We start from the raw sequence: 20,332 nt of genomic DNA, 5'->3' as shown, positions 1-20,332 counted from the left end.
CCCATTATATTAAAAACAGATAACATTTGTTCGCTGGTGGGGTTACGTGTAGTGTGACATGAACCCAAGATCCCGGTTGAGGCCGTCCTCATGGGTGTGGAACTTGGCTATCAATTTCTGCTCGACGATTTTGCATTGTCGTGTGTCTCGAAGGCCGCCTTGGAGTATGCTTACCCGAAGGTCGGTGGCTGAATGTCCATGACTGCTGAAGTGTTCCCCGACAGGGAGAGAACCCTCCTGTTTGGCGATTGTTGTGCGGTGTCCGTTCATCCGTTGTCGCAGCGTCTGCATGGTCTCGCCAATGTACCATGCTCTGGGGCATCCTTTCCTGCAACGTATGAGGTAGACAACGTTGGCCGAGTCACAGGAGTATGAACCGTGCACCTGGTGGGTGGTGTTCTCTCGTGTGATGGTGGTATCTGTGTCGATGATCTGGCATGTCTTGCAGAGGTTACCGTGGCAGGGTTGTGTGGTGTCGTGGACGCTGTTCTCCTGAAAGCTGGGTAATTTGCTGCGAACGATGGTTTGTTTGAGGTTGGGTGGCTGTTTAAAGGCGAGTAGTGGAGGTGTGGGGATGGCCACAGCGAGGTGTTCGTCATCATTGATGACATGTTGAAGGCTGCGGAGAACATGGCATAGTTTCTCCGCTCCGGGGAAGTACTGGACAACGAAGGGTGCTCTGTTGGTTGCGTCCCGTGTTAGTCTTCTGAGGAGGTCTACGCGATTTTTCGCTGTGGCCCGTCGGAACTGGATGCTTGCCCAGGAGCTGTCATGATGTCTTAATTTTAAGCCAATTATCTGCACCAGCCTGAGTTGAAAGGGATGGACGAGGGGAGGGATGTCTCCTGGGTGACCAGGTCTATCCTCGACAGCCGTGGCTCATGACTCCCAAACAACAATTGCAGCCAGAAGCAGAACACGGATACAATGAAGCTCAGACTACAAGCAGAATTATCATCAAACATACCAATGGATGCTGAAGCAGCAATTCACATGGCTTGGTGGAGAGGGGACACCTCCTTTCTCCCCACAACCCCCCACTGCATGGTCATTAACTTTACCTCTGCAAAGATGCCTCAAAATGCAGGTCGATGACCAGAACGGCAAAGTCATGGGAGAGCAAGAATGAAAATGAGAATGAGGAACGAGTTGTAAAAACAGCACGGCAGCAAGAAAGTCTGGAGCTTCAGTCACTGTCTCCAGATACCTTCCAATCAGTGCCACAGCTACACCATGTCTTAAACTACACACCACATCTGGAAAGTAACCATGTCCAATTCACCTTCTCCTACACTTTCCTGCTCAGTTCTTCCAACACCATCTATGGATGTCTTATCCGCCATTCCTGCTTCAAAGTTGCTAATGACAAATAAATACTCAGCACAATCTTCAGGATGAAGCTCAGGGCATTTATTGCATCCATTGTGTGGCATGTGGATATTGTCTGCTTGAGTTGGCACAGTATTGTCTCAACAGCAATGCCCAGGGTGGAGAATCTGATTCACTACAGCATTTCCCACAACCCCTGTTTTGCAAAGCAGTGACATACAATACATTTCTCCAGGGCAAACAACACTGCATTCATATTTAGAATATGTTATGGTACAATTACATTGTTCATCAGGTTCACTTGGTCAGATTACCATCAGACCTGATAATAACATACTTCATAATTCATAATTCATACAATTTACATTTATCTGGAGCCTTTAGCGTAGAAAAAATGTCCCGAGGTACAATTATTGATTAACAAGAATTGATACATTTGGATATATGTTAATTAAGTTCAATTGATCTGACCAAATCACATTAAAGCATAGTATAGAGTAAAAGTACAGTATATCACATCAATAACATCAACCTGTTGCCCATATCACTGATTATGCAGCACACATGGTTTCAGTAAGTTGATGTTACACGCTCCCACACCTCTCCTCCCGCAGTAACTGCTCTTCTGCTGCTGCTTCTTCCTTATCATTTTCCTCTCCCTCTTCCCATCCCCAGGGATATCTCAGGTCTCTGTTGCTGGTTACGTTGTCCAACATACAGCACCCTCATCATCACTGGACACTGAGACAATGTCCCTGCTGGGGGGCCCATAGATTGGATTGTGTGTGCAATTGATGATTTCCTTGGGGAAGTTGGTAATTCTACAGTACTCCAGTTGACTCTTGCTGCTGTTCCTGGTCACACCTGATACTGATGTAGTTATTGATGGGTGTGGTGTGAAACAGGCAGCATCCTCATCTTTACTGGAGACTGGGGCGATGTCCCCCGGTGATTGATCCAAAGATCAGAATCTTTCAGAACCCGAAAAGCTTATTCCATCACCAGCCTGATCCTTGCATTGTTCTGTTGTCATGCTGATGGGCTTCTGTATGGGGATTGGGGGCAGGGATGAGTATCTGGAGCAGCACTGAGTACCCACCCCGGTCTCATTCAATTATAGTCGACAAGTTTCACTACTTAAAATCAAAGAATCTTGGCTCAGGCAGCAGAACACTAACTGAACTGTAGGAATTTCAGAGGTGCATCGTTTACCATGTAGACATTGATGAAGTATTATAACTCCCTGTGATTAATATACATTGCTGGATTGTGGAGCAGCACCTGTTTTGCACCATGTCTATGGTTGATGACGTCCCACACCTCGGGGAAGGTGGTAATTCTACTGAACTCCAGCTGCCTTTGGTGGCAGCCGGAACTGAGGTGTCGGCCAGTTTTCTGACACAGAGCTTCAGTCACTTTCCTCATCAATCAGTGGGCCGCATAATGACTGGCATCGGTGGTACCGCCATTAATACTGGATGCTTTTGTTACTCTGCCTTCTACTGGTAAGGCGGTTGCCATCGGCGACTGCCCCTGTAGGACACAGGAGGGCACAGACCCCAGTCACAGCGTCTTTGGCCGGTCAGAGTCTCATAAGGGACCGCTCCTCAATGGAGTTGAAGTAGCTGTGTATTGTTGTCCACCATTTCCCCGGAGCTAATTAGTTGTCACAGTAGTACAGTCCCCCCACTCTCTTAACTCCCCACCACCATCTCCAAGATCTGTTCCTCCACAGTCAACCACTGATGATCAAACACCAATGCAGTTTAGTAGCAAACAAGTACTGACAGAAACAGTGCAGTTTCCTGCCTTTCTCATCAATACTCAAAATTATTTCCATCTCTCGGCTGAATGCCTACGGTCAACAGATTTCCCCCCAACTTCTCCCCAACTTTCCCACCCAAGAAAAATCTATCCCACTGTCAGACACACTCGTATAACGGGGTCTGAGTTAGATTTGCAGTAACTGCTGAGCCAATTGTGTCAAAACGATTTATTGCCAATCAAGAGTTACTGTTATAGTGTGGGAAGAGAATGTATGAGGGGTGGTCTATATGAGGGAGATCTACATGAGGGGGGTCTATATGGGGGTGGTCTGTATGAGGGATGGTCAATAGGAGGGGTGGTCTTTGAAGGTGGTCTATATGAGGGATGGTCTAAATGAGAAGTGGTCTATATGAGGGGTGGTCTGTATGAGGAGTGGTCGATATGAGGGGTGCTCTGTATGAGGGGTGCTCTGTATGAGGGGTGGTCTGTATGAGGGGTGGTCTATGCACTAATTGGTAAGGTACAGCCTGATCCTGGTCCCTCCTCTCTGCTGTCTCATTATCTGATATTATTGCTTCTCAGGCAAAACAGGATCTAATGGAACTGCAGTGAATTCATTACTTTACAGACAGACAGTGTTTGGTGCAGCAATGGTCCTAAAGCCAGGACCTAGAGGGGTGTATGGTGAAGGTGGTGAAAGGTTTAATAACATTGGAAAATGGACTTGTCTCTTAATAAATGTCTGTATTATGTTTGGTGGCGCTAACAGTAAGACTGTACTGCTGATTTAATCACCTATTGGGAATACAACTTGGTGCGAACGACACCTACATGGGTGGAAACAGGAGCCAAAGTAAAAATTACCGACACTCAGAAAATCAAGCCCAGAGTAACAGTGGGTTTGTCTCTACTGCAAACCCATGGTAGTTCATTCCAGTAATGATGCTCTTACTATGAATCAAACAAGAACATCACAAAGGGGCTGTACGTGGGAACTGAATCCATCACGATCACTTGAAGAAAACAAAGACATTCCTGGCTACAGGCACGATGGGCAGAATGGCCACCTTCTGTGCTGTATGATTCTGTGATTTTAGGAACAGGGCAGATTTGATTGTTACTGCGTTTAATGCAAGGAATCGCCTGGGTGCAGCATGTGTGGGAAATTGGATGGGCTCTTTTGTAATTCCCACCCCTTGATTTCCCTCCTCATATTGTACCCAGGCAAACCCTTTCACCAAGCATCAGACTGTGATAACCTTCCCTGAAATGGAAGAGGAATATTTCCAGGAACGAATGCAGCAAAAAGCGAGTATCGTAGAATGGAATTCCTGCAACGTTCGGGGTTTGACCCATTTAATTTATCACCTACAGCATCGACTCACTGGATTGGTGTTTGGTGCCGACCATTTTCATCAGTCCCAAATGCAACCATCACCACTCTCTGTGCATTCTCCGTAAGATCATTCAGTGCATCATTCAGCAATTTGTAGGTCATCAGAAATGATGATCCTGCTCCAAAGATGGAACCAATGACTGGTATGAAATCGAGGACGAGCTCAAGTGCTGAAATGGTGACAGCAGCGAGACCCATCAGTGTCCTTGTAACTAAATCTGGAGTTATTTCACCAACCAGGGGAGTTTTCACTACTGCTTTCAGAACTCCCACAGGTTTCCCTGCCATGTTGGCCAGTCTTTGAAGAGAGGCATCATCCAGACCCAGATATTTACGGAAATCTATTATTCCTCCAACCAGAATCCCAATGTCACAAGCAAGGGACACGCCAGGAACTGGCACTGCTCCCACTGCTCCTGAAAGTGTTGCCAACATCCAGACTCGTTTCTTCAGCTCTTGTCTTTTCCTCTCTACAATCTCCAAATTTAGGTTTGGACGGGCCAGGATGAACACACTTTTCTTTATATTCTGAAGATCATCTTCAAGAGCTTCATTTAACTGTTTAAAATCATACAGATTCGGTTCAAAGTTCGATATCAGGAAAACAGAGGGTGATGGAATCCCTGCCTCTTGCAACTTCCTGACACAGTCATTCCTGATCTTTTCCAGTTCTTCTTCTTCATTAACTTTCATCCGTTTCATTGAATTGAGATCATTGTCAATTTTAGATCGAACAAAGTAGAAATTCTTCCCCAGCCGTTTAATCTCTTTGGCGAGTTTTGTATCATTTTCTCTGAATCGACTGTGTGAGATAATGATGAAGAAATCGTATCTTTCAAATTTCATTTCCTTCAGGTATTTATTGGCTGGGAATTTTGTGGTTCCAATTCCTGGCAGGTCCCAGAAGTAAACATTAGGCAGGTTGGGATGTGGGTATCGGGTTGGCTCCATTGTAGTTTCTGTGACCCCGGTTTCAGCTGCTCCCTCATCATCGCTCTGAAGTCCTCTCATAGTATTGATGAAGGTGGATTTCCCTGCGCCTGTTTCTCCTGTCACTGCAATGTTAAGCTCTGTATTGTCCAGCTCCTTTATCTTCCACTGTATCAGAGGTCTAACCTTTCCCAGCCCACCCGTTTCATAATCAGACTTCAGTTTGTTGAGCTCTTCCTGACTGAAGAATGTAGAGTTCAAAGACTGAGCCATCTGATCTCTGAAAGGAAACATTTTACATGATGTTTTGCAACAGACGAAAAGAACTTGCATTTATAAAGCACATTGTCACATCGTCAGGACGTCCCCACACTTTACATCTGATGAATTACTTATGAAGTGCAATCACTGTTGTTATGTCGCCAAATGTGACAGCTAATTAATGCACAGCAAGATCCCACAACAACCAATGAGATTAATGACCAGTTAATTTGTTTTTGGTGCTGTTGGTTGAGGGGGGAATGTTGGCCCGGACACTGGGAGAACTCCCTGCTCTTCTTCCAACAATGACATGAGATCTTTGATACCCACCTGAACAGGTAGGTGGGCCATGGTTTAATGTCTCAACTGTTTAACCCAGACAGGTTTGTACCCGTGTGCACAGCAGAAAACAGGAAGTCCCGCCCACACTTCCAGCCGGCGGGCCGATATTTAAAAGGGCAATGTACCTCAGTGAAATACTTGAGGTACTTAATATTTTGTGTATTGGACTTTTAAACAAATTTAACTTTACCTATTCAGGTTTCCCATCACTTCCCATTCACGTCAGGTGAAAACAGATGGGGAGGGCCGGGTCCACGAAGTGAGACCCTTTATTGCTCATCCAGGCCCAACCAGCTCACCTGGCTGACAGGAACTCCGCAATTCGCCGCTCTCCCCCCCCATCCCCCCCCCCCCTGATCTCCGATGCTGGCTGACCCCCACCCCGATCTCCGATGCTGGCTGATCCCTCCCCCGATCTCCGATGATGGCTGACCCCTCCCCCAATCTCCGATGCTGGCTGGACCTCCTGATGTCCGATGCTTGCTGACACCACCCCCCACCCGATGTCCGATCGTATCTGACAGCCCTCCCCCCCCCCCGCCGATACTGGCTGACCCCCTCCCCACCCGATGTCCGATGCTTGCTGACCCCCCCCGATGTCCGATGCTTGCTGACCCCCCTCCCGTCCAATGTCCGAACGTGTCTGACCCCGTCCCGATGTCGTACACGTCCCCCCACCTCCCCTGCCACCACCCCCCTCCCATTTTTTCGGGGCCTGATGATCTCTCTCTCTCTCCTCTCTGATTTGCAGCTCCTTTCACCGGCAACAGGCAGCAACCTATCAATCTGTCTGACTAGTGGCGGTGAAAGGAGCTGCAATTTGAGCCAGAACTTTCAGGAGTGAGATTAGAAAACATTTCTACTCACAAAGGGTGGTAGAAGTTTGGAACTCTCTTGCGCAAATGGCAATTGATACCAGCTCAATTGCTAAATTTAAATGTGAGATAGATAGCTTTTTGGCAATCAAAAGTATTAAGGGATATGGGCCAAAGGCGGGTATATGGAGTTAGATCACAGATCAGCCATGATCTTATAAAATGGCGGAGCAGGCACGAGGGGCTGAATGGCCGACTCCTGTTCCTATGTTCCTATGGTGTGTGGGAAACCCAGAAGCTCAAATACTTACCTTCAATTGAGTTGCGATTGCAGATTGCGATGCACTCAATTCGATTCAGGGTTCCCCATGTGAATATCTACATACACGTGGGGTACCCGGCTCGGAGTAAAAATCATGCCCCAGATGTCCAGTTTAGATCATAAGAGGGTCCTATTGTTACGCTCCCGATTTACACGATCGTATGATTAGATATTTCCACTGTCCTGAGAGACACCTGTTCCATGCACACACCTGGTATTGGGCTGTGCATTTGTTTGATCAGAGGGAAAGCAGATTGAATGGTTCCAATCAGATCTTAGAGCCCTAAGAATTGGTCCTCTCCACCCTGATGCCCAAGTTGCCCATGGTAGCTACGCCTGTCCTTGCCTCCCCTGTCAGGGGACCTCTGCTGCACGACTCCAGGGTCGTCTGCGTGGCTGCACACACATCCATCATGGTGCCTCAGATGCAGGTGATGAACTCATCCAACTGACCCACCATTTGCTGCACATTCTGGGACACCACCTTAACTGCCTGGTCATGGGTTTGATGCTGTGTCAGCTCCGTTCGATTAACTGGTTCATAGGTACCACAGAAGAGGACAAGCATCTCCTGTCCTTCCAGACAGCAGCGACTGTCCCCTCATCTACCACCCCAAGTTTCTCCTCAACATTTGCCCTCTGTGCATCACCATGTAGTTTCCCCTCAGTCTGACTAAGCCCTACCGAGTGGGTGTCTCTCAACTGGTGCTTGCGAGGCTCAGATGCAATGATGGGGCTGGTGAAGTGAGGGTTGGGTGGAGACAAACTGAGGCCCCTGGTTCTTGAGGCTGCTCCTCCTCTGCTGAAAGGTTGAGGAAGAGGAGAGGTTAACAGAGGTGCATGAGCTGCAGAATATCCTGTGGACTCTCACTACAAATGGTGAAGTTAAGCACTGACAATATATTGTAATGAAAGATTGTGCTGTAACAGAAGGAACTGAAGAAAGACAATACGAGGAGTTTCCTGACCAACCTGGAGCTGGCACCTCCCATCCTACTTCTCTGTCTCCCGCTGTTTGTCCTTTGTGACTGCCCAGCGATTCCAGAGCTTCCTCCGCAGAAAGGGTGAGAGGTCAGAGGCTTGTGGCTCCTCCCCCGATGACACTTCTTTGTCTTTGGTTGTGTTTGGTTTTCTCCTTTAAGAGGAAAGTAGAGAGTGTGAGTGACGGCACTTTATTTTCCATCAGATAAAGTACAAGACTGGTGGGAGTAATCAACCTTAATCAGGGTGGGAACAGGTGCAAGAAACTAGAAAATACATAACGGCGCTTTTTCACATCTTCACTAAGTCAGATTGTGAGGGAAGGAATGGGATGTGAAAGGTCTCATGTTTCCTCATCATTATTTCAGGAAAGTAGCACCTGGTGTCGAACACAGGGAGGGCAAGGTGGGTGGAAATGGAAAACATGGGGCCAGATATTGTTGAATAAATAACGGCGTCTGAACGATGCACGCCATTATTAATGCACAAATCGGCCAGCATATTGTAGCGAGGAAGAGATACACCGTGAATTGTGAATCGGCACAAGTTGCTGGCCAATTTGCACCGCTCCGCCGTTCAGCTTCATGAAAATGGCATCTCGTGTTTAACCTCCCTGTGATTTTCATGACGTTGCTGCATTTTCACATTATTTGCCCATTGATGATATTGTAATTGAAAATCAGGAAATGGTTGACTTGCTAAATACTTTCTTCGTATCAATCGTCACAGTAGAGGATAAAGTACCAGAGATACGAGAAAAAGCAAAAATAAATCAAGGGGAGGAACTTACTAGATTTAATATAAGTAAAAAAATTGTAATGGAGGAAATAATGAGACTAAAGATAGACAAATCTCCAGGACCTGATGGTTTCCACCCCAGGGTATCAAAAGAAGTTGTAGATGCTCCAGTCATGATCTTCCAAAACTCTCTTGATTCAGACATTATCCACTTAGAATGTATAATTGCCAATATCACTCCATTATATAAGAAGGATAAGGGAGATAAACTAGGAAATTATAGGCCGATTAGTCTAACGTCTGATGTTACTAGAATCTATTATTAGGGGGAAAGTGACTGAGCACTTGGACAAACATGAACTGATCGGAGAGAGCCAGCATGGATTTGTAAAGAGCAAGTCATGCCGAACGAACCTAGTTGAATATTTGGAGCAGGTGGTAGATAAGGGAGTGTCTATGGATGTTATTTATATGGACTTCCACAGAGCATTTGATAAGGTTCTACATAAGAGACGGCTAACAAAAATGAGAGCACATGGAATTGGAGGCAACCTATTCACATGGATATGCAATTGGTTAGGAGGTAGGAGATGGAGAGTAGGTTTTATGCGTATGTACTCCAATTGGCAAGATGTGACTAATGGTGTATCCCTGGGATCTGTAATGGGGCCTCAGCTTTTCACTATATTTATAGATGACTTAGATGAAGGAATAGAGAGCCATATATCCAAGTTAGCTGATGACACCAAGTTGGGTAGCAGAGTAAATAATGTAGATGGGAGCAGAAAGTTGCAATGAAAGGAATCGCCTGGGCAATGATAGACTGGGTGAGTGGGCAAAACTATGGCAGATGGAGTTCAACGTGGGGAAACGTGAGGTTATTCACTTTGGACCAAAGAAAGATAGATCGGATTATTTTTTAAATGGCGAGAAGCTAGGAACTGCGGAGGAGCTGAGATTTACATGGAGTTACATCAAGTGTACAGCACAGAAACAGGTCATTCGGGCCAACTGGTCTCTGCCGGCGTTAATGCACCACACGAGCCTCCTCCCAATGCTCTTCATCTAACCCTAACAGCATATCCTTCTATTCCTTTCCCCCTCATGTGCTTATCTAACTTCCTCTTAAATGCATCTATGCTATTCCTTGTGGTAGCAAGTTCCACATTCTTACCACTCTTTGGGTAAAGACGTTTCTCCTGAATTCCCTATTGGATTTATTCGTGACTACCTTATATTTTTGACTTCTAGTTTTGGACTCCCCACAAGTGGAAACATTTTCTCTACATCCACCCTATTAAATCCTTTCATTATCTTAAAGACCTCAATCAGGTCACCCCTCAGCCTTCTCTTTATTGGAGAAAAGAACTGTTCAGCCTTTCCTGATCAGTATATTCTCTCAGTTGTGGTATCATCCTTATGAATCTTTTTTGTACCTTCTCCAGTGCCTCTGTGTCCTGAACTGTGCACAGATCTCCAAGTGTAGTCTAACCAAAGTTCTATACACATTGCTTCCCTGCTTTTCAATTCTATCCCTCCAGAAATAAACCCGAGTGATTGGTTTGCTTTTTTTATGCTCTTATTAACCTGCATCGCTACTTTCAGTGATTTGTGTACCTGTACCCCCAGATCCCTTTGCTCCTCTACCCCATTTAGACTCTTATTATCCAAGCAGTATCTGGCCTCCTTATTCTTCCTACCAAAATGCACCACCTCACACTCATCTATAGTGAAATTCATTTGTAAGTTACACACCCATTTTGCAAGTTTATTAATGTCTTCTTGTATTTTGTTGCATTTTTGCTCCGTATTAACGATAACCCCACTTTTGCGTCAACCACAAATCCAGGGGTTCAGGGGTTGAAGTACAGATATCACTGAAAGCTAGTGGAGAGGTACAAAACAGATTTAAAAAGGCTAATGGAATGTTGGCCTTTATCTCAAGAGGACTGGAATACAAAGTGGTGGGAGTTATGTTGCAGTTATATAAAGCTCAGATTAGACCCCATTTGGAGTACTGCGTTCAGTTGTGGGCACTGCACCTCAGGAAGGATATATTGGCCTTGCAGGAGGTGCAGTGTAGATTCACCAGAATGATACCAGGGCTAAAAGGGTTACGTTTTGAGGAGTAGTTGCAAAGAATTCCCTTGAGTATAGATGATTAAAGGGTGATCTAATTGACTGTTTAAGATGATTCAAGGATTTGATACGGTAAATAGAGACCAAGGGCTCTATTTTCGCACCCACGATCGGGTGCATTCCTGGCAGGGGGGCTACGAAAATCGGGGATTTCCGGGGCGGGTCGGGAGCCCGGCTCCAACCCGCCCACTTCCGGGTTTCCCACTGACGCGCTGACATGCGCGCGCAGCCCCCGCATGTGGGACTCCCGCCGGCAATTAAAGCTGGCGGGGTGCCATTTAAGGTATTTATTTTGGTATTTCAGGTCGTTTACAGACCTGATTAACGAGATATTTTAGGAGGGTTGGGATTTTACAAACTACTGGGACTGTTTCCCGTACTGGGGGAGACACTCCCAGTTCAAATGGACATGTTGCAGCCATCAGCCTGTAGCAGCTGCAAAGGTCCATTTGACAAGTGGAGGTGGGGAGACCCTCACTCATTGCAGGAGGCCAGTCTGTCACTTTGGACAAAGTTTGGCCTCCACCACCCACCTCCTAACAATCAAATTCACCAACTTGCACACTTACCCCGGTGTCCAGACACATGTACCTACCTTGCGGACCCCCTCAGATGTACATCTTCCGGATGGGGGCCGCTGTAGCTGCAGTCATGACCTCCTGGGAGGGCGAACAGCATCACCAGCCTCGCCGGCCACGCCGTCCACCTCTGATACGTGGAGCTCCACAACACAGTGCCGTGACACATCCACCTGCACAGCAGGAGGGAGGGCAACGGCAGAGAGAGAAGCGTCGCAGAGGGCACTACCCTCGCCACAGGATCCACAGACCGAGGCTCAGCTTCCTGGACCTCTCTGAGCAGTAGTGCGAACGGAGGCTCAGAGTCACTCGACATGTAGTCGTGGACATCTGCAGCCTCCTTCATGCCGAGCTTCTCCCGGCTGGCCCGAGGACCATCTTCTTACCTGTCACTGTCAAAGTTACCACTGCCCTCAACAACTTCTCCTCCACATCCTTCCAGGGTGCCACCGGGGACATTGCCGACGTCTCTCAAAAGAGCCCTGCAAATACACCTATACCATGGGATCTGTTACATCCACCTGAGAGGGCAGATGGGGCCACGGTTTAACATCACTCCTGACAGTACAGCACTCCCTCAGTATGACACCGGAGCGTCAGCCTGCATTATGTGCTCAAGTCTCTGGAGTGGGACTTAAACATAAAACCTTCTAACTCAGAGGCAAGAGTGCTATCCACTGAGCCACAGCTGACTGAGCCACTCTAATTCATCCTCCTTCTCAGTTCTTCCTCTGATTATTTCTCAATCCTTAAATCTCATTGATTAAGGAGATACATTGTTTGTCCCGTTGTTCACCAAGGTCCCAGACACCCTGAATCCCTCACCGTGTCGTTATCAGTTTGCATTTCCAGCAACTTTATGGGCAAAACATTTTAAAACCTAAATGTGCATGAACAAGTCTAACTAACGGGGCTCGTCACGAGATGCCCCACTCCAGCAAAATCTGACTCATGCTTTTAAGTTTGGTTCAGTTTAATCGTGGCTTGCCTCTCTTACCTTGGCTCCCCTCATCAGGTCATTAAATTTCTTCCGGCATTGAGTTTCTGACTGGGAGTTGCTGAACAGGGGTTACCTTCGGCCAAGGTCACGTTCTTGCACTGAGACTGGACTGTGCATTTTATGTGACTCCTTACCTCAATCTCAAAATGTTTTACCTCCTTTGCCTTATCTCGACCAAAAACACCTCAAGTGAGGAGTCAGAAATTTAGGGCCTCTGCGCCACGAAGAACCAGCCTCAAACATTATTGTAACTTTCTAAGTTGCTGCTCAAGCCCAATGGATGCCCTGGCCTCTTTAAGCTGCTGCAGCAACACTGGATTTCTCTCGTTCCCAGAGGCAGCCTCCCAGCAGAGGGAGTAAATATCACTGGGAAATCACCCTGAATAGTAAGTTAAGCTCCACACATGAAAATTGGACAGGGTCATGGCGGGATCACATTGGTGAGCAGACGTGCAATCCTGGTGCAATTCCAGTGTGACCCTGACATGGAGGAAAATCAAGGCCTTGGCTTCGGTCAAACAAAAGGGAGATTATTATGCTGATATCGATTGAATGTTGAGTTAATGTGCATTTTTAAAGCATTATTTGAATGGCTATGACTGGTACAATGAGCACGATTTTAAAATGCCGGAGGGCTGGAAGCAGGGCGGAGGGGGGGAAAGGTGGGGCGGGCAGGGGGTCAATCGTGCGTGGGAAACCCGAAAAAATAATCCCTCCCTTTCCCCACATGATCGCAACTTAATTGATGGCCCTTAACGCGGCTTCCAGGTTTGCCGTCTGAAAGCTGCGCAGCGGGCGGACTGCATACCCACCTGACCTGCTGTCAGCTGCCCAACCAGGAATTGGGCAGAATGGAGCAGCAGAGAAGCAAGCTAGCTCCAAGATTCTGTAACACCTCACTTGAGGTGCTGCTGGCCGGGGTGAGGAGGAGGAGGGAAATATTTTACCCAGCATACAGGAAGAAGTGCCCTGCCTCTGCCACCAAGAAGGCCTGACTCGAGGTGGCTGAGGAGGTGACCAGCAGGAGCAACATCTCCCACACTTGGGTCCAGTGCAGGAAGCGTTTCAATGACCTAACCAGGTCAGCAAAAGTGAGTACACTTACTGATTCTCCTGCATTCCGTGGTGCACATCACCCTCCCCTCCTCATACTCTGCCCTGCCAAGCCTACTCCGTCACATCACTCCTCACACCCACTTAAGGCTCATTGTCAACTTACCTTCACTTCCTGAGCACTTCCTCACCTCCCCATTTGTGAACCCACCACTCCCACTCACCACAATCCTGATCCAATGTGATGTCTCTGTCTGATACTCACCCTCTGATGCATCTCTTTCACGGTCAGTCTCACCCAAAGCAATGCATTCATCGGCTGCTGACTTCACCCTCACTCACTCAAACATCTGTACTTTCTCCCCTTGAAGGAGAAGAGGGCTCAGAATGCATGCGAGAGGGCTGGGACTGGAGAGGAACTACAACAAATAGTGGTCCTCACAGAGGCAGAAGAGACCCTGGAGATCAGCCACACCCATGAGTGCCTGTCCCTCCGGGATGCCGAGACTGGCACCCACAAACGTCTGGTGACACAACTTTAACATTCATCACGCACAACATGAATTGATGTTAACAATGATTGGCATGTTGAACACCTCACAATGCTCATCGCAACATTACATCTGTGATGATTCTTAATATTGCCTTCTGTTCTCTTCCAGGCCCTTCAACCACCAAAGTGACGGGAGTGGGAGATTCCTCAGAGGAGCTCCTGGCCTCGAAGGGTGCACCATCACATCTTAGAGAGCCATCCACCAGCCCAGATACTCACACCTTGCTGGGTCCTAGTGATCAGTTCGTTGGGTTGGCACCTGGTGAGTCACCACACACAAGTGAGCACGAGCAGACACTGGTGGCAGGGGCAGCTGTGGAGAGTCCAAGTCAGTGGGCGCACTCCTCTCCAGGCTCTGCTCAGCTGGATGCAGATGTTAAACCTCAGAGGCCATCCGTTAAAAGGAGAATGATCGAAGGACAGCATTTACGAGGTACTGGAAGATGTCTCCACAATAGCAGGGTGGATGGAGGAGTCCACCTCCTGCATTAGAGGACTGGTGGCACAGGTAAGTGTGGAATGTCTGCGATGGAGAGAATGGCAGCCTCCACTGAGCTTCAAGCACAGCTCACAAATGAGTCCCTTCAGGCCCTGACAATGGCTGAATGGACTCAGGGCGAACGACATTCTGCTGCCTTAAACAGGCCAACAGATACACTAGTACCGGCCTTACAAGGCACTACACATGTCCTCCAAACTGTTGTCCAGCAGGGTGGTAGGAGTGATGTGGCCCTGGCCCAGGAGAGGGATGACGGCGAAAGGGGACATGGAAGTGCAGACTCCACTCAAAGTGCTCCCCACGTCTCACCCGTTGCCTCCCTCTCAACCATTTCCCACAAAGCTGCCTCCTGTCCAGGTGGCCGAGTCTGCTCCTGCACAGGTGCAGGTGGAGCAGTCTTTGGAGGGGCCCTCAAGGGCTCCAAAACCCAGAGGGCATAGGCCCAAAGCATCTCAACAGTCAGGGCATGAACATGAGCAACCTGCCACGACCTCTGCTACAGCCGCAGGGAATGCACCACGTGGAAGTAGCAGGAAGAGAAAGGCTAAGGTTTTGAGATGACAAAGTGTATGCACAAGGGTTATCTGACAGACTGTGATGTTTTTCATTTATATTTGTTTTTTGTTAAATTCACATTAAATGTTAGCATTCTCACCACTACTGCCACGTCTTCCCCATTCTTGAGTCCCTTTTGTGATAGCGCCCTTTCATGTGGTTCATCGTGAACGGTGAAACTTGATGCCACCCAGTGGGTGGGTTTACAGTGGGTGTATGTGTAGCTGTAGGACACTTTTGTGCGGGGTGGGGGTGGGCTGGTGTTGGTGCTGCTCGTTCCAGGTGATCTGAGGACTGGACTATCTTCACTTTCCAGATGTCCTTATGAGAATCATTCAAATACTAGTGACTCCCTGGCCTCACGAGCAGCCAGGTGAGCCGCTGCTCTGCCGCTGGGTTGCCCATCCTCCTCCTCCTCCTCTTCCTCCTCATCGTCATCCTCCTCCTCATCCTCATCTTCATCCTGCTCCTCCTCAACATTGATAACAGATATGGATGCTGGATTAGGGCATGGGGCCTCATGTGGAGGTGCTCGGATTGCTACGTGTGTACAATCAATTGCTCCCTGTACCCATGAGAAGCCAGCCAGAGAGTGGAAACCCACTGCCCTCTCAGTCTGGCTGACGTCGTCCATGGGGAAGTTGACGTATTGTGACGCCCTGCGAAACAAACCATCGGTGACCTGTCTTATGCACTTGTGGGCAGACGATTGAGAGACCCCGGCGATGTCCCCGGTGGCGCCCTAGAATGATCCGGAGGCGAAAAAGTTGAGGGCAGTGGTCACTTTAACTGCCACGGGCAATGCGACACCACCAGGCCCAGCCGGGAGCAGCTCTGCATGAAGGAACGTGCAGATGTCTGTAACCACCTGGCGACTCACTCTCAGCTTCCGTAGGCACTGCTCCTCAGAGAGGTCCAGGAAGCTCAGCCTCGGTCTGTAGACCCTCTCACGAGGGTAGTGCCTCCTGCGACGTTGGACCCTCTGTTGTTCCCCTCTCTGCTCTTGTGCAGGAGCCTATGGCGCAGCACTGGGTTGTGGAGCTGCAAGTGATGGAACTACACACCGTGCCTGGTGAGGATGGTGATGTGCCTCCTCCTTGGATATACTGGTGAATGCAGCCATCGCCCCCCATCTGATATTGTCAGTTTGAGGGGGTCCAAAAAGTCGGTAAATATGTGTAAACAGAACAATTCTGAGTCTGAACAAAGAATTCTCAGTCCAAACACAAAGAAACCCCAGTCAAAAGTTAGTCTGAGAGAACTGAGTGCCCTGCTGCAATAACTCACCTTTTATCCCCATCTGTCAAACAGGGATTTAAATGGCCAAATGGCTGCCGGCTGCAACCCCCCTAGTTTCCCATGGCGTGTTTCACACAGCACGAGAAACACATTGAGGCAGTGTTGGAATTGTTTCCCTGCATCAGTAAAAATATAAGTCACCATTTCAACGACTTTAACTACCTTGATTGATGTTTTAAATATCGGCCCGCCAGCTTTAATTGCTGGCGGCACTTCCAGCTTCCTGAAGCGTGCGCGCAGACAGATGGGTCTGGGTCGTACGTGTTATTCTGCGGTTCGGAACCGGGATTCCTTCCCGCTCTGGAAATCCGTGATTTTGTTTGCCCCGCCCACCTCCAACACACCCGGACTTCAGGGATTAAATCGTGGCCAATGTATTGTTCTGACACGGATTCACAGAGTCTTGAAACAGATGGGCCGAGGTTTCTGGCTCAGATCAAAGAATCAGGTCAGTGTGGAGTTGGTGATTTTGATTGACAGCTGTATGTGAGACCTGTGAGGAGGGGCAGGGTCAATGATTGGCTGTGGTCATTTTGACAGACAGGTCTGTGGCCAGAGGTTTGTCCTGGGCTCCCTGTACTTAACTCATCAGTCAGTCTACAGTCCACAACCAGCAGAGGGTCTGTGTTATTCAGTGACTCAGTGATTGTGTTTACATGAAAGAAAGTGAGTGACCATTTTTGACACGAGGTCTAAACCCATTTAAAATAAATGCCTGTGTTAAAATAACAGACACAGGAATATTATGAGTGTGTTAAGTATTCATGTGGTAATATCAAACAGTAATTTCTCATTTAAAAGGAATTAAATGCTTGGAATAATCAGCCAGGCAGGGAAGGAGAGACAAAACATGAGAGGTGATTTGTCCAATTGAGTTTTTTGAAGATGTGACTAAAGTAGTGGACAGGGGAATGTCTATGGATGTTGTTTATATGGACTTCCAGAAGGCATTCAGTAAAATCCCTCATAAGAGACTGTTAGATAAAGCTGAGCTCATTGAATTGAGGGCAAATTATTGACCTGGTTAGGAAATTGACTGAGCGGCACGAGACAGGGAGTCGGGATAATGGGCAGGTACTCAAAGTGGCAGGATGTGACTAGTGGTGTCCCACAGGGATCTGTGTTGGGGCCTCAACTATTCACTGTATTGATTAATGAATTAGATAATGGGATAGAAAGCCACATATCCAAGTTTGCCGATGACACACAGATAGGCAGCATTGTAACCAGTGTGGGCGAAAGCATAAAATTACAGAGAGATATTAATAGATTAAGTGAATGGGCAAAACTGTGGCAAATGGATTTTAATGTAGCCAAGTGTGAGGTCATCCACTTTAGACCTAAGAAGGATAGATCAGAGCACTTTCTAAATGGTGAAAAGCTCAAAACAGTGGAGGTCCAAAGAGTCTTAGGGGTCCATGTACATAGATCAGGAAAATTTCACGGACAGGTACAGAAAATAATCAAAAAGGCTGATGGAATGCTGGCCTTTATATCTAGAGGACTAGAATACAAAGAGGTAGAAGTTATGCTGCAGCTATACAAAACCCTGGTTAGACCACACCTGGAGTACTGTGTTCCGTTCTGGGCACCGCATCTTAGGAAGGATATATTGGCCTTGGAGGGAGTGCAGCGTAAATTTACTGGAATGATACCTGGACTCCAAGGGTTAAATTACGAGGCGAGATTACACAAACTAGGGTTGTATTCCCTGGAATTTAGAAGGTTAAGGACTAATTTGATCGAAGTTTTCACAATATTAAGGGGAACTGATAAGGTAGATAGAGAGAAACTATTCCCACTGGTTGGGGAGTCTCGGACTCGGGGACATAGCCTAAAAATTAGAGCCAGGACTTTCAGGAGTGAAGTTAGGAAACACTTCTACAGGCAAAGGGTGGTGGAAGTTTGGAACTCTCTTCCCCAAATGGCAGTTGATGCTAGCTCAATTGTTAATTTTAAATCTGAGATTGATAGATTTTTGTTAACCAAAGGTATTAAGGGATATGGGGCTAAGGCGGGTATATGGAGTTAGGTCACAGGTCATCTGTGATCTCAGTGAATGGCGAAACAAGCTCGAGGAGCTAAACAGGCTTACTCCTGTTTTTATATTGTTGATTTTCTGATGTGTTTGCAATGAGTTGTTCAGTTTCCTCTCTCTGTATTGACTGGAACACCACCTCTACTGAGAGCAATTTCCACTTCCTGCCTGTTGTGAGTCCCACTCCCCATTCCGATAAGGACACGGCCCTCGGAATTTTTTCAAAGGCATTTCCTTCAGTTTGTTTCTCTTGTAACAGTTTCACTTTCACTCAATCTTCCTGTAGAACCCTGAATAAAACTTCTTACTGTTAGGAGTTTGTGTTTTGAACACATCCAGAATTTGAAGAGAAAAGGAGATTGAGACAATGAGGGGAGAACATTCAGAACAAACTTTAAAGATGAGCTGCGATTCTGTTTAAACCCGTTGAATATGAATCACCCTCGATATTTTGACGACACTCAGTTTGTTGTTTCATTTCTTGGTCCTTACCTGCACTGGTTCCTTGAAGGAGGAGAGTCTATCAGTGAAGTACTGCCGCTGTCAACACCTTAATCCAGAGTGACCGATCCAGAGTGACCGGTCCTGCTGCTTCAGTGTCTCACCCACACTGGGAGTAAATGGTGACAGTGCTGAACTGTTCTAATAACAGAGCCTTTCATCGGAGTGGTCAGGTTCATGTACACTATCCAATTAAAATCTACCCCAGTGGAAGCTCACTTGTTGCCGGGGAGATTCTGCTTTTCCATCCCTGAACTCATGAATCTGAACAGAAGAGATTCTCACTCAGACACAGAATGGGTGGAAAATCGGGGGGAGTGCGAGGCTGAATTTCAGATACACGCTCTCGCTGGGCGAGACTCCCGACAGATGCACGGGTTTGAAAAATTCCCACTTTTCAGTGAAGGATTCGGTTCTGTTTAAAGTTTAATTTCACTCATTTGCTTCTCACTTTCCTGGATTCTAATCACATTGAATATCGTCTGGAAATCATTAAATCTGATGATGTTCGCCAAAAAACAGAAGTTTCATTCGCCACGTAGATGTGCAAAGTTCACCTGCCACAAACCGCTCCCCTTCCAACCTGTGAATCATTTACCAGTTGCTGCACCCAAAACATTCACAGAAGCTGATTCTTTGTCTTCCTGCCAGAAACAAATAATATGACTGACTCATGGTTCGTGGTTATACAAGCAGCAAACATAAAAAGATAGTATTAAATCAAAGGAGCAGGCATATAAAATTGGCAGAAAAAGCAGCAAGCCTGAGGATTGGGAGAATTTTGGAAATCAGCAAAGGAGGACCAAGAAATTGAAAAAGAAAGGGAAAATAGAAGATGAGAGTAAACTAGCGAGAAACATAAAAGCTTCTATAGGTTTGTAAAAAGGAAAAGACTGGCGAAGGGAAATATTGGTCCCTTGCATACACAGACAGGAGAATTTATAATGGCAAATTAGGAATAAGGAAATGACAGAGAAATTAAACAAATGCAGGATGTTCGATATCAGGGCTTCTCAAAATGAAGGGTGTTCTGTATGAAGGGTGTTCTAGAGGAGGGGTGTTCTATATGAGGGGTGTTCTATATGAAGGGTGTTCTATATGAGGGGTGTTCGATATGAAGGGAGTTCTATATGAGGGGTGTTCTATATGAGGGGTGTTCTACATGAGGGGTGTTCGATATGAAGGGAGTTCTATATGAGGGGTGTTCTATATGAAGGGTGTTCTACATGAGGGGTG

The 20,332-nt window shown here is 47.1% G+C and overlaps 1 protein-coding gene across 2 annotated transcripts in view; it reads right to left on the bottom strand.

Moving 5' to 3' along the window:
- The window catches only part of LOC137332839 (interferon-inducible GTPase 5-like), a 380,546-nt gene extending 361,010 nt beyond the window's left edge, over positions 1-19,536 (bottom strand). The window contains exons 1-3 of one of the 2 annotated variants that reach the window (XM_067996776.1): positions 19,088-19,349; positions 8,135-8,297; positions 1,389-5,702 (exon numbers count right to left, since the gene is read on the bottom strand). In XM_067996776.1, coding sequence (XP_067852877.1) covers positions 4,478-5,702; positions 8,135-8,154 — 1,245 coding nt within the window. In that variant the 5' untranslated portion in view covers positions 8,155-8,297; positions 19,088-19,349 and the 3' untranslated portion in view covers positions 1,389-4,477. Of the gene's footprint in view, positions 1-1,388; positions 5,703-8,134; positions 8,298-19,087 lie in introns of those variants that run through there. The other variant, XM_067996775.1, reaches the window with a different exon arrangement.
- Positions 19,537-20,332: the final 796 nt, after the last annotated feature.

This window comes from Heptranchias perlo, chromosome 15, assembly GCF_035084215.1.
Source record: "Heptranchias perlo isolate sHepPer1 chromosome 15, sHepPer1.hap1, whole genome shotgun sequence".
Classification (NCBI taxonomy): Eukaryota; Metazoa; Chordata; class Chondrichthyes; order Hexanchiformes; family Hexanchidae; genus Heptranchias; species Heptranchias perlo.
The sequence above is the reverse complement of the archived record's forward strand: the minus strand, read 5'-3'. Positions and strand labels throughout refer to the sequence as shown.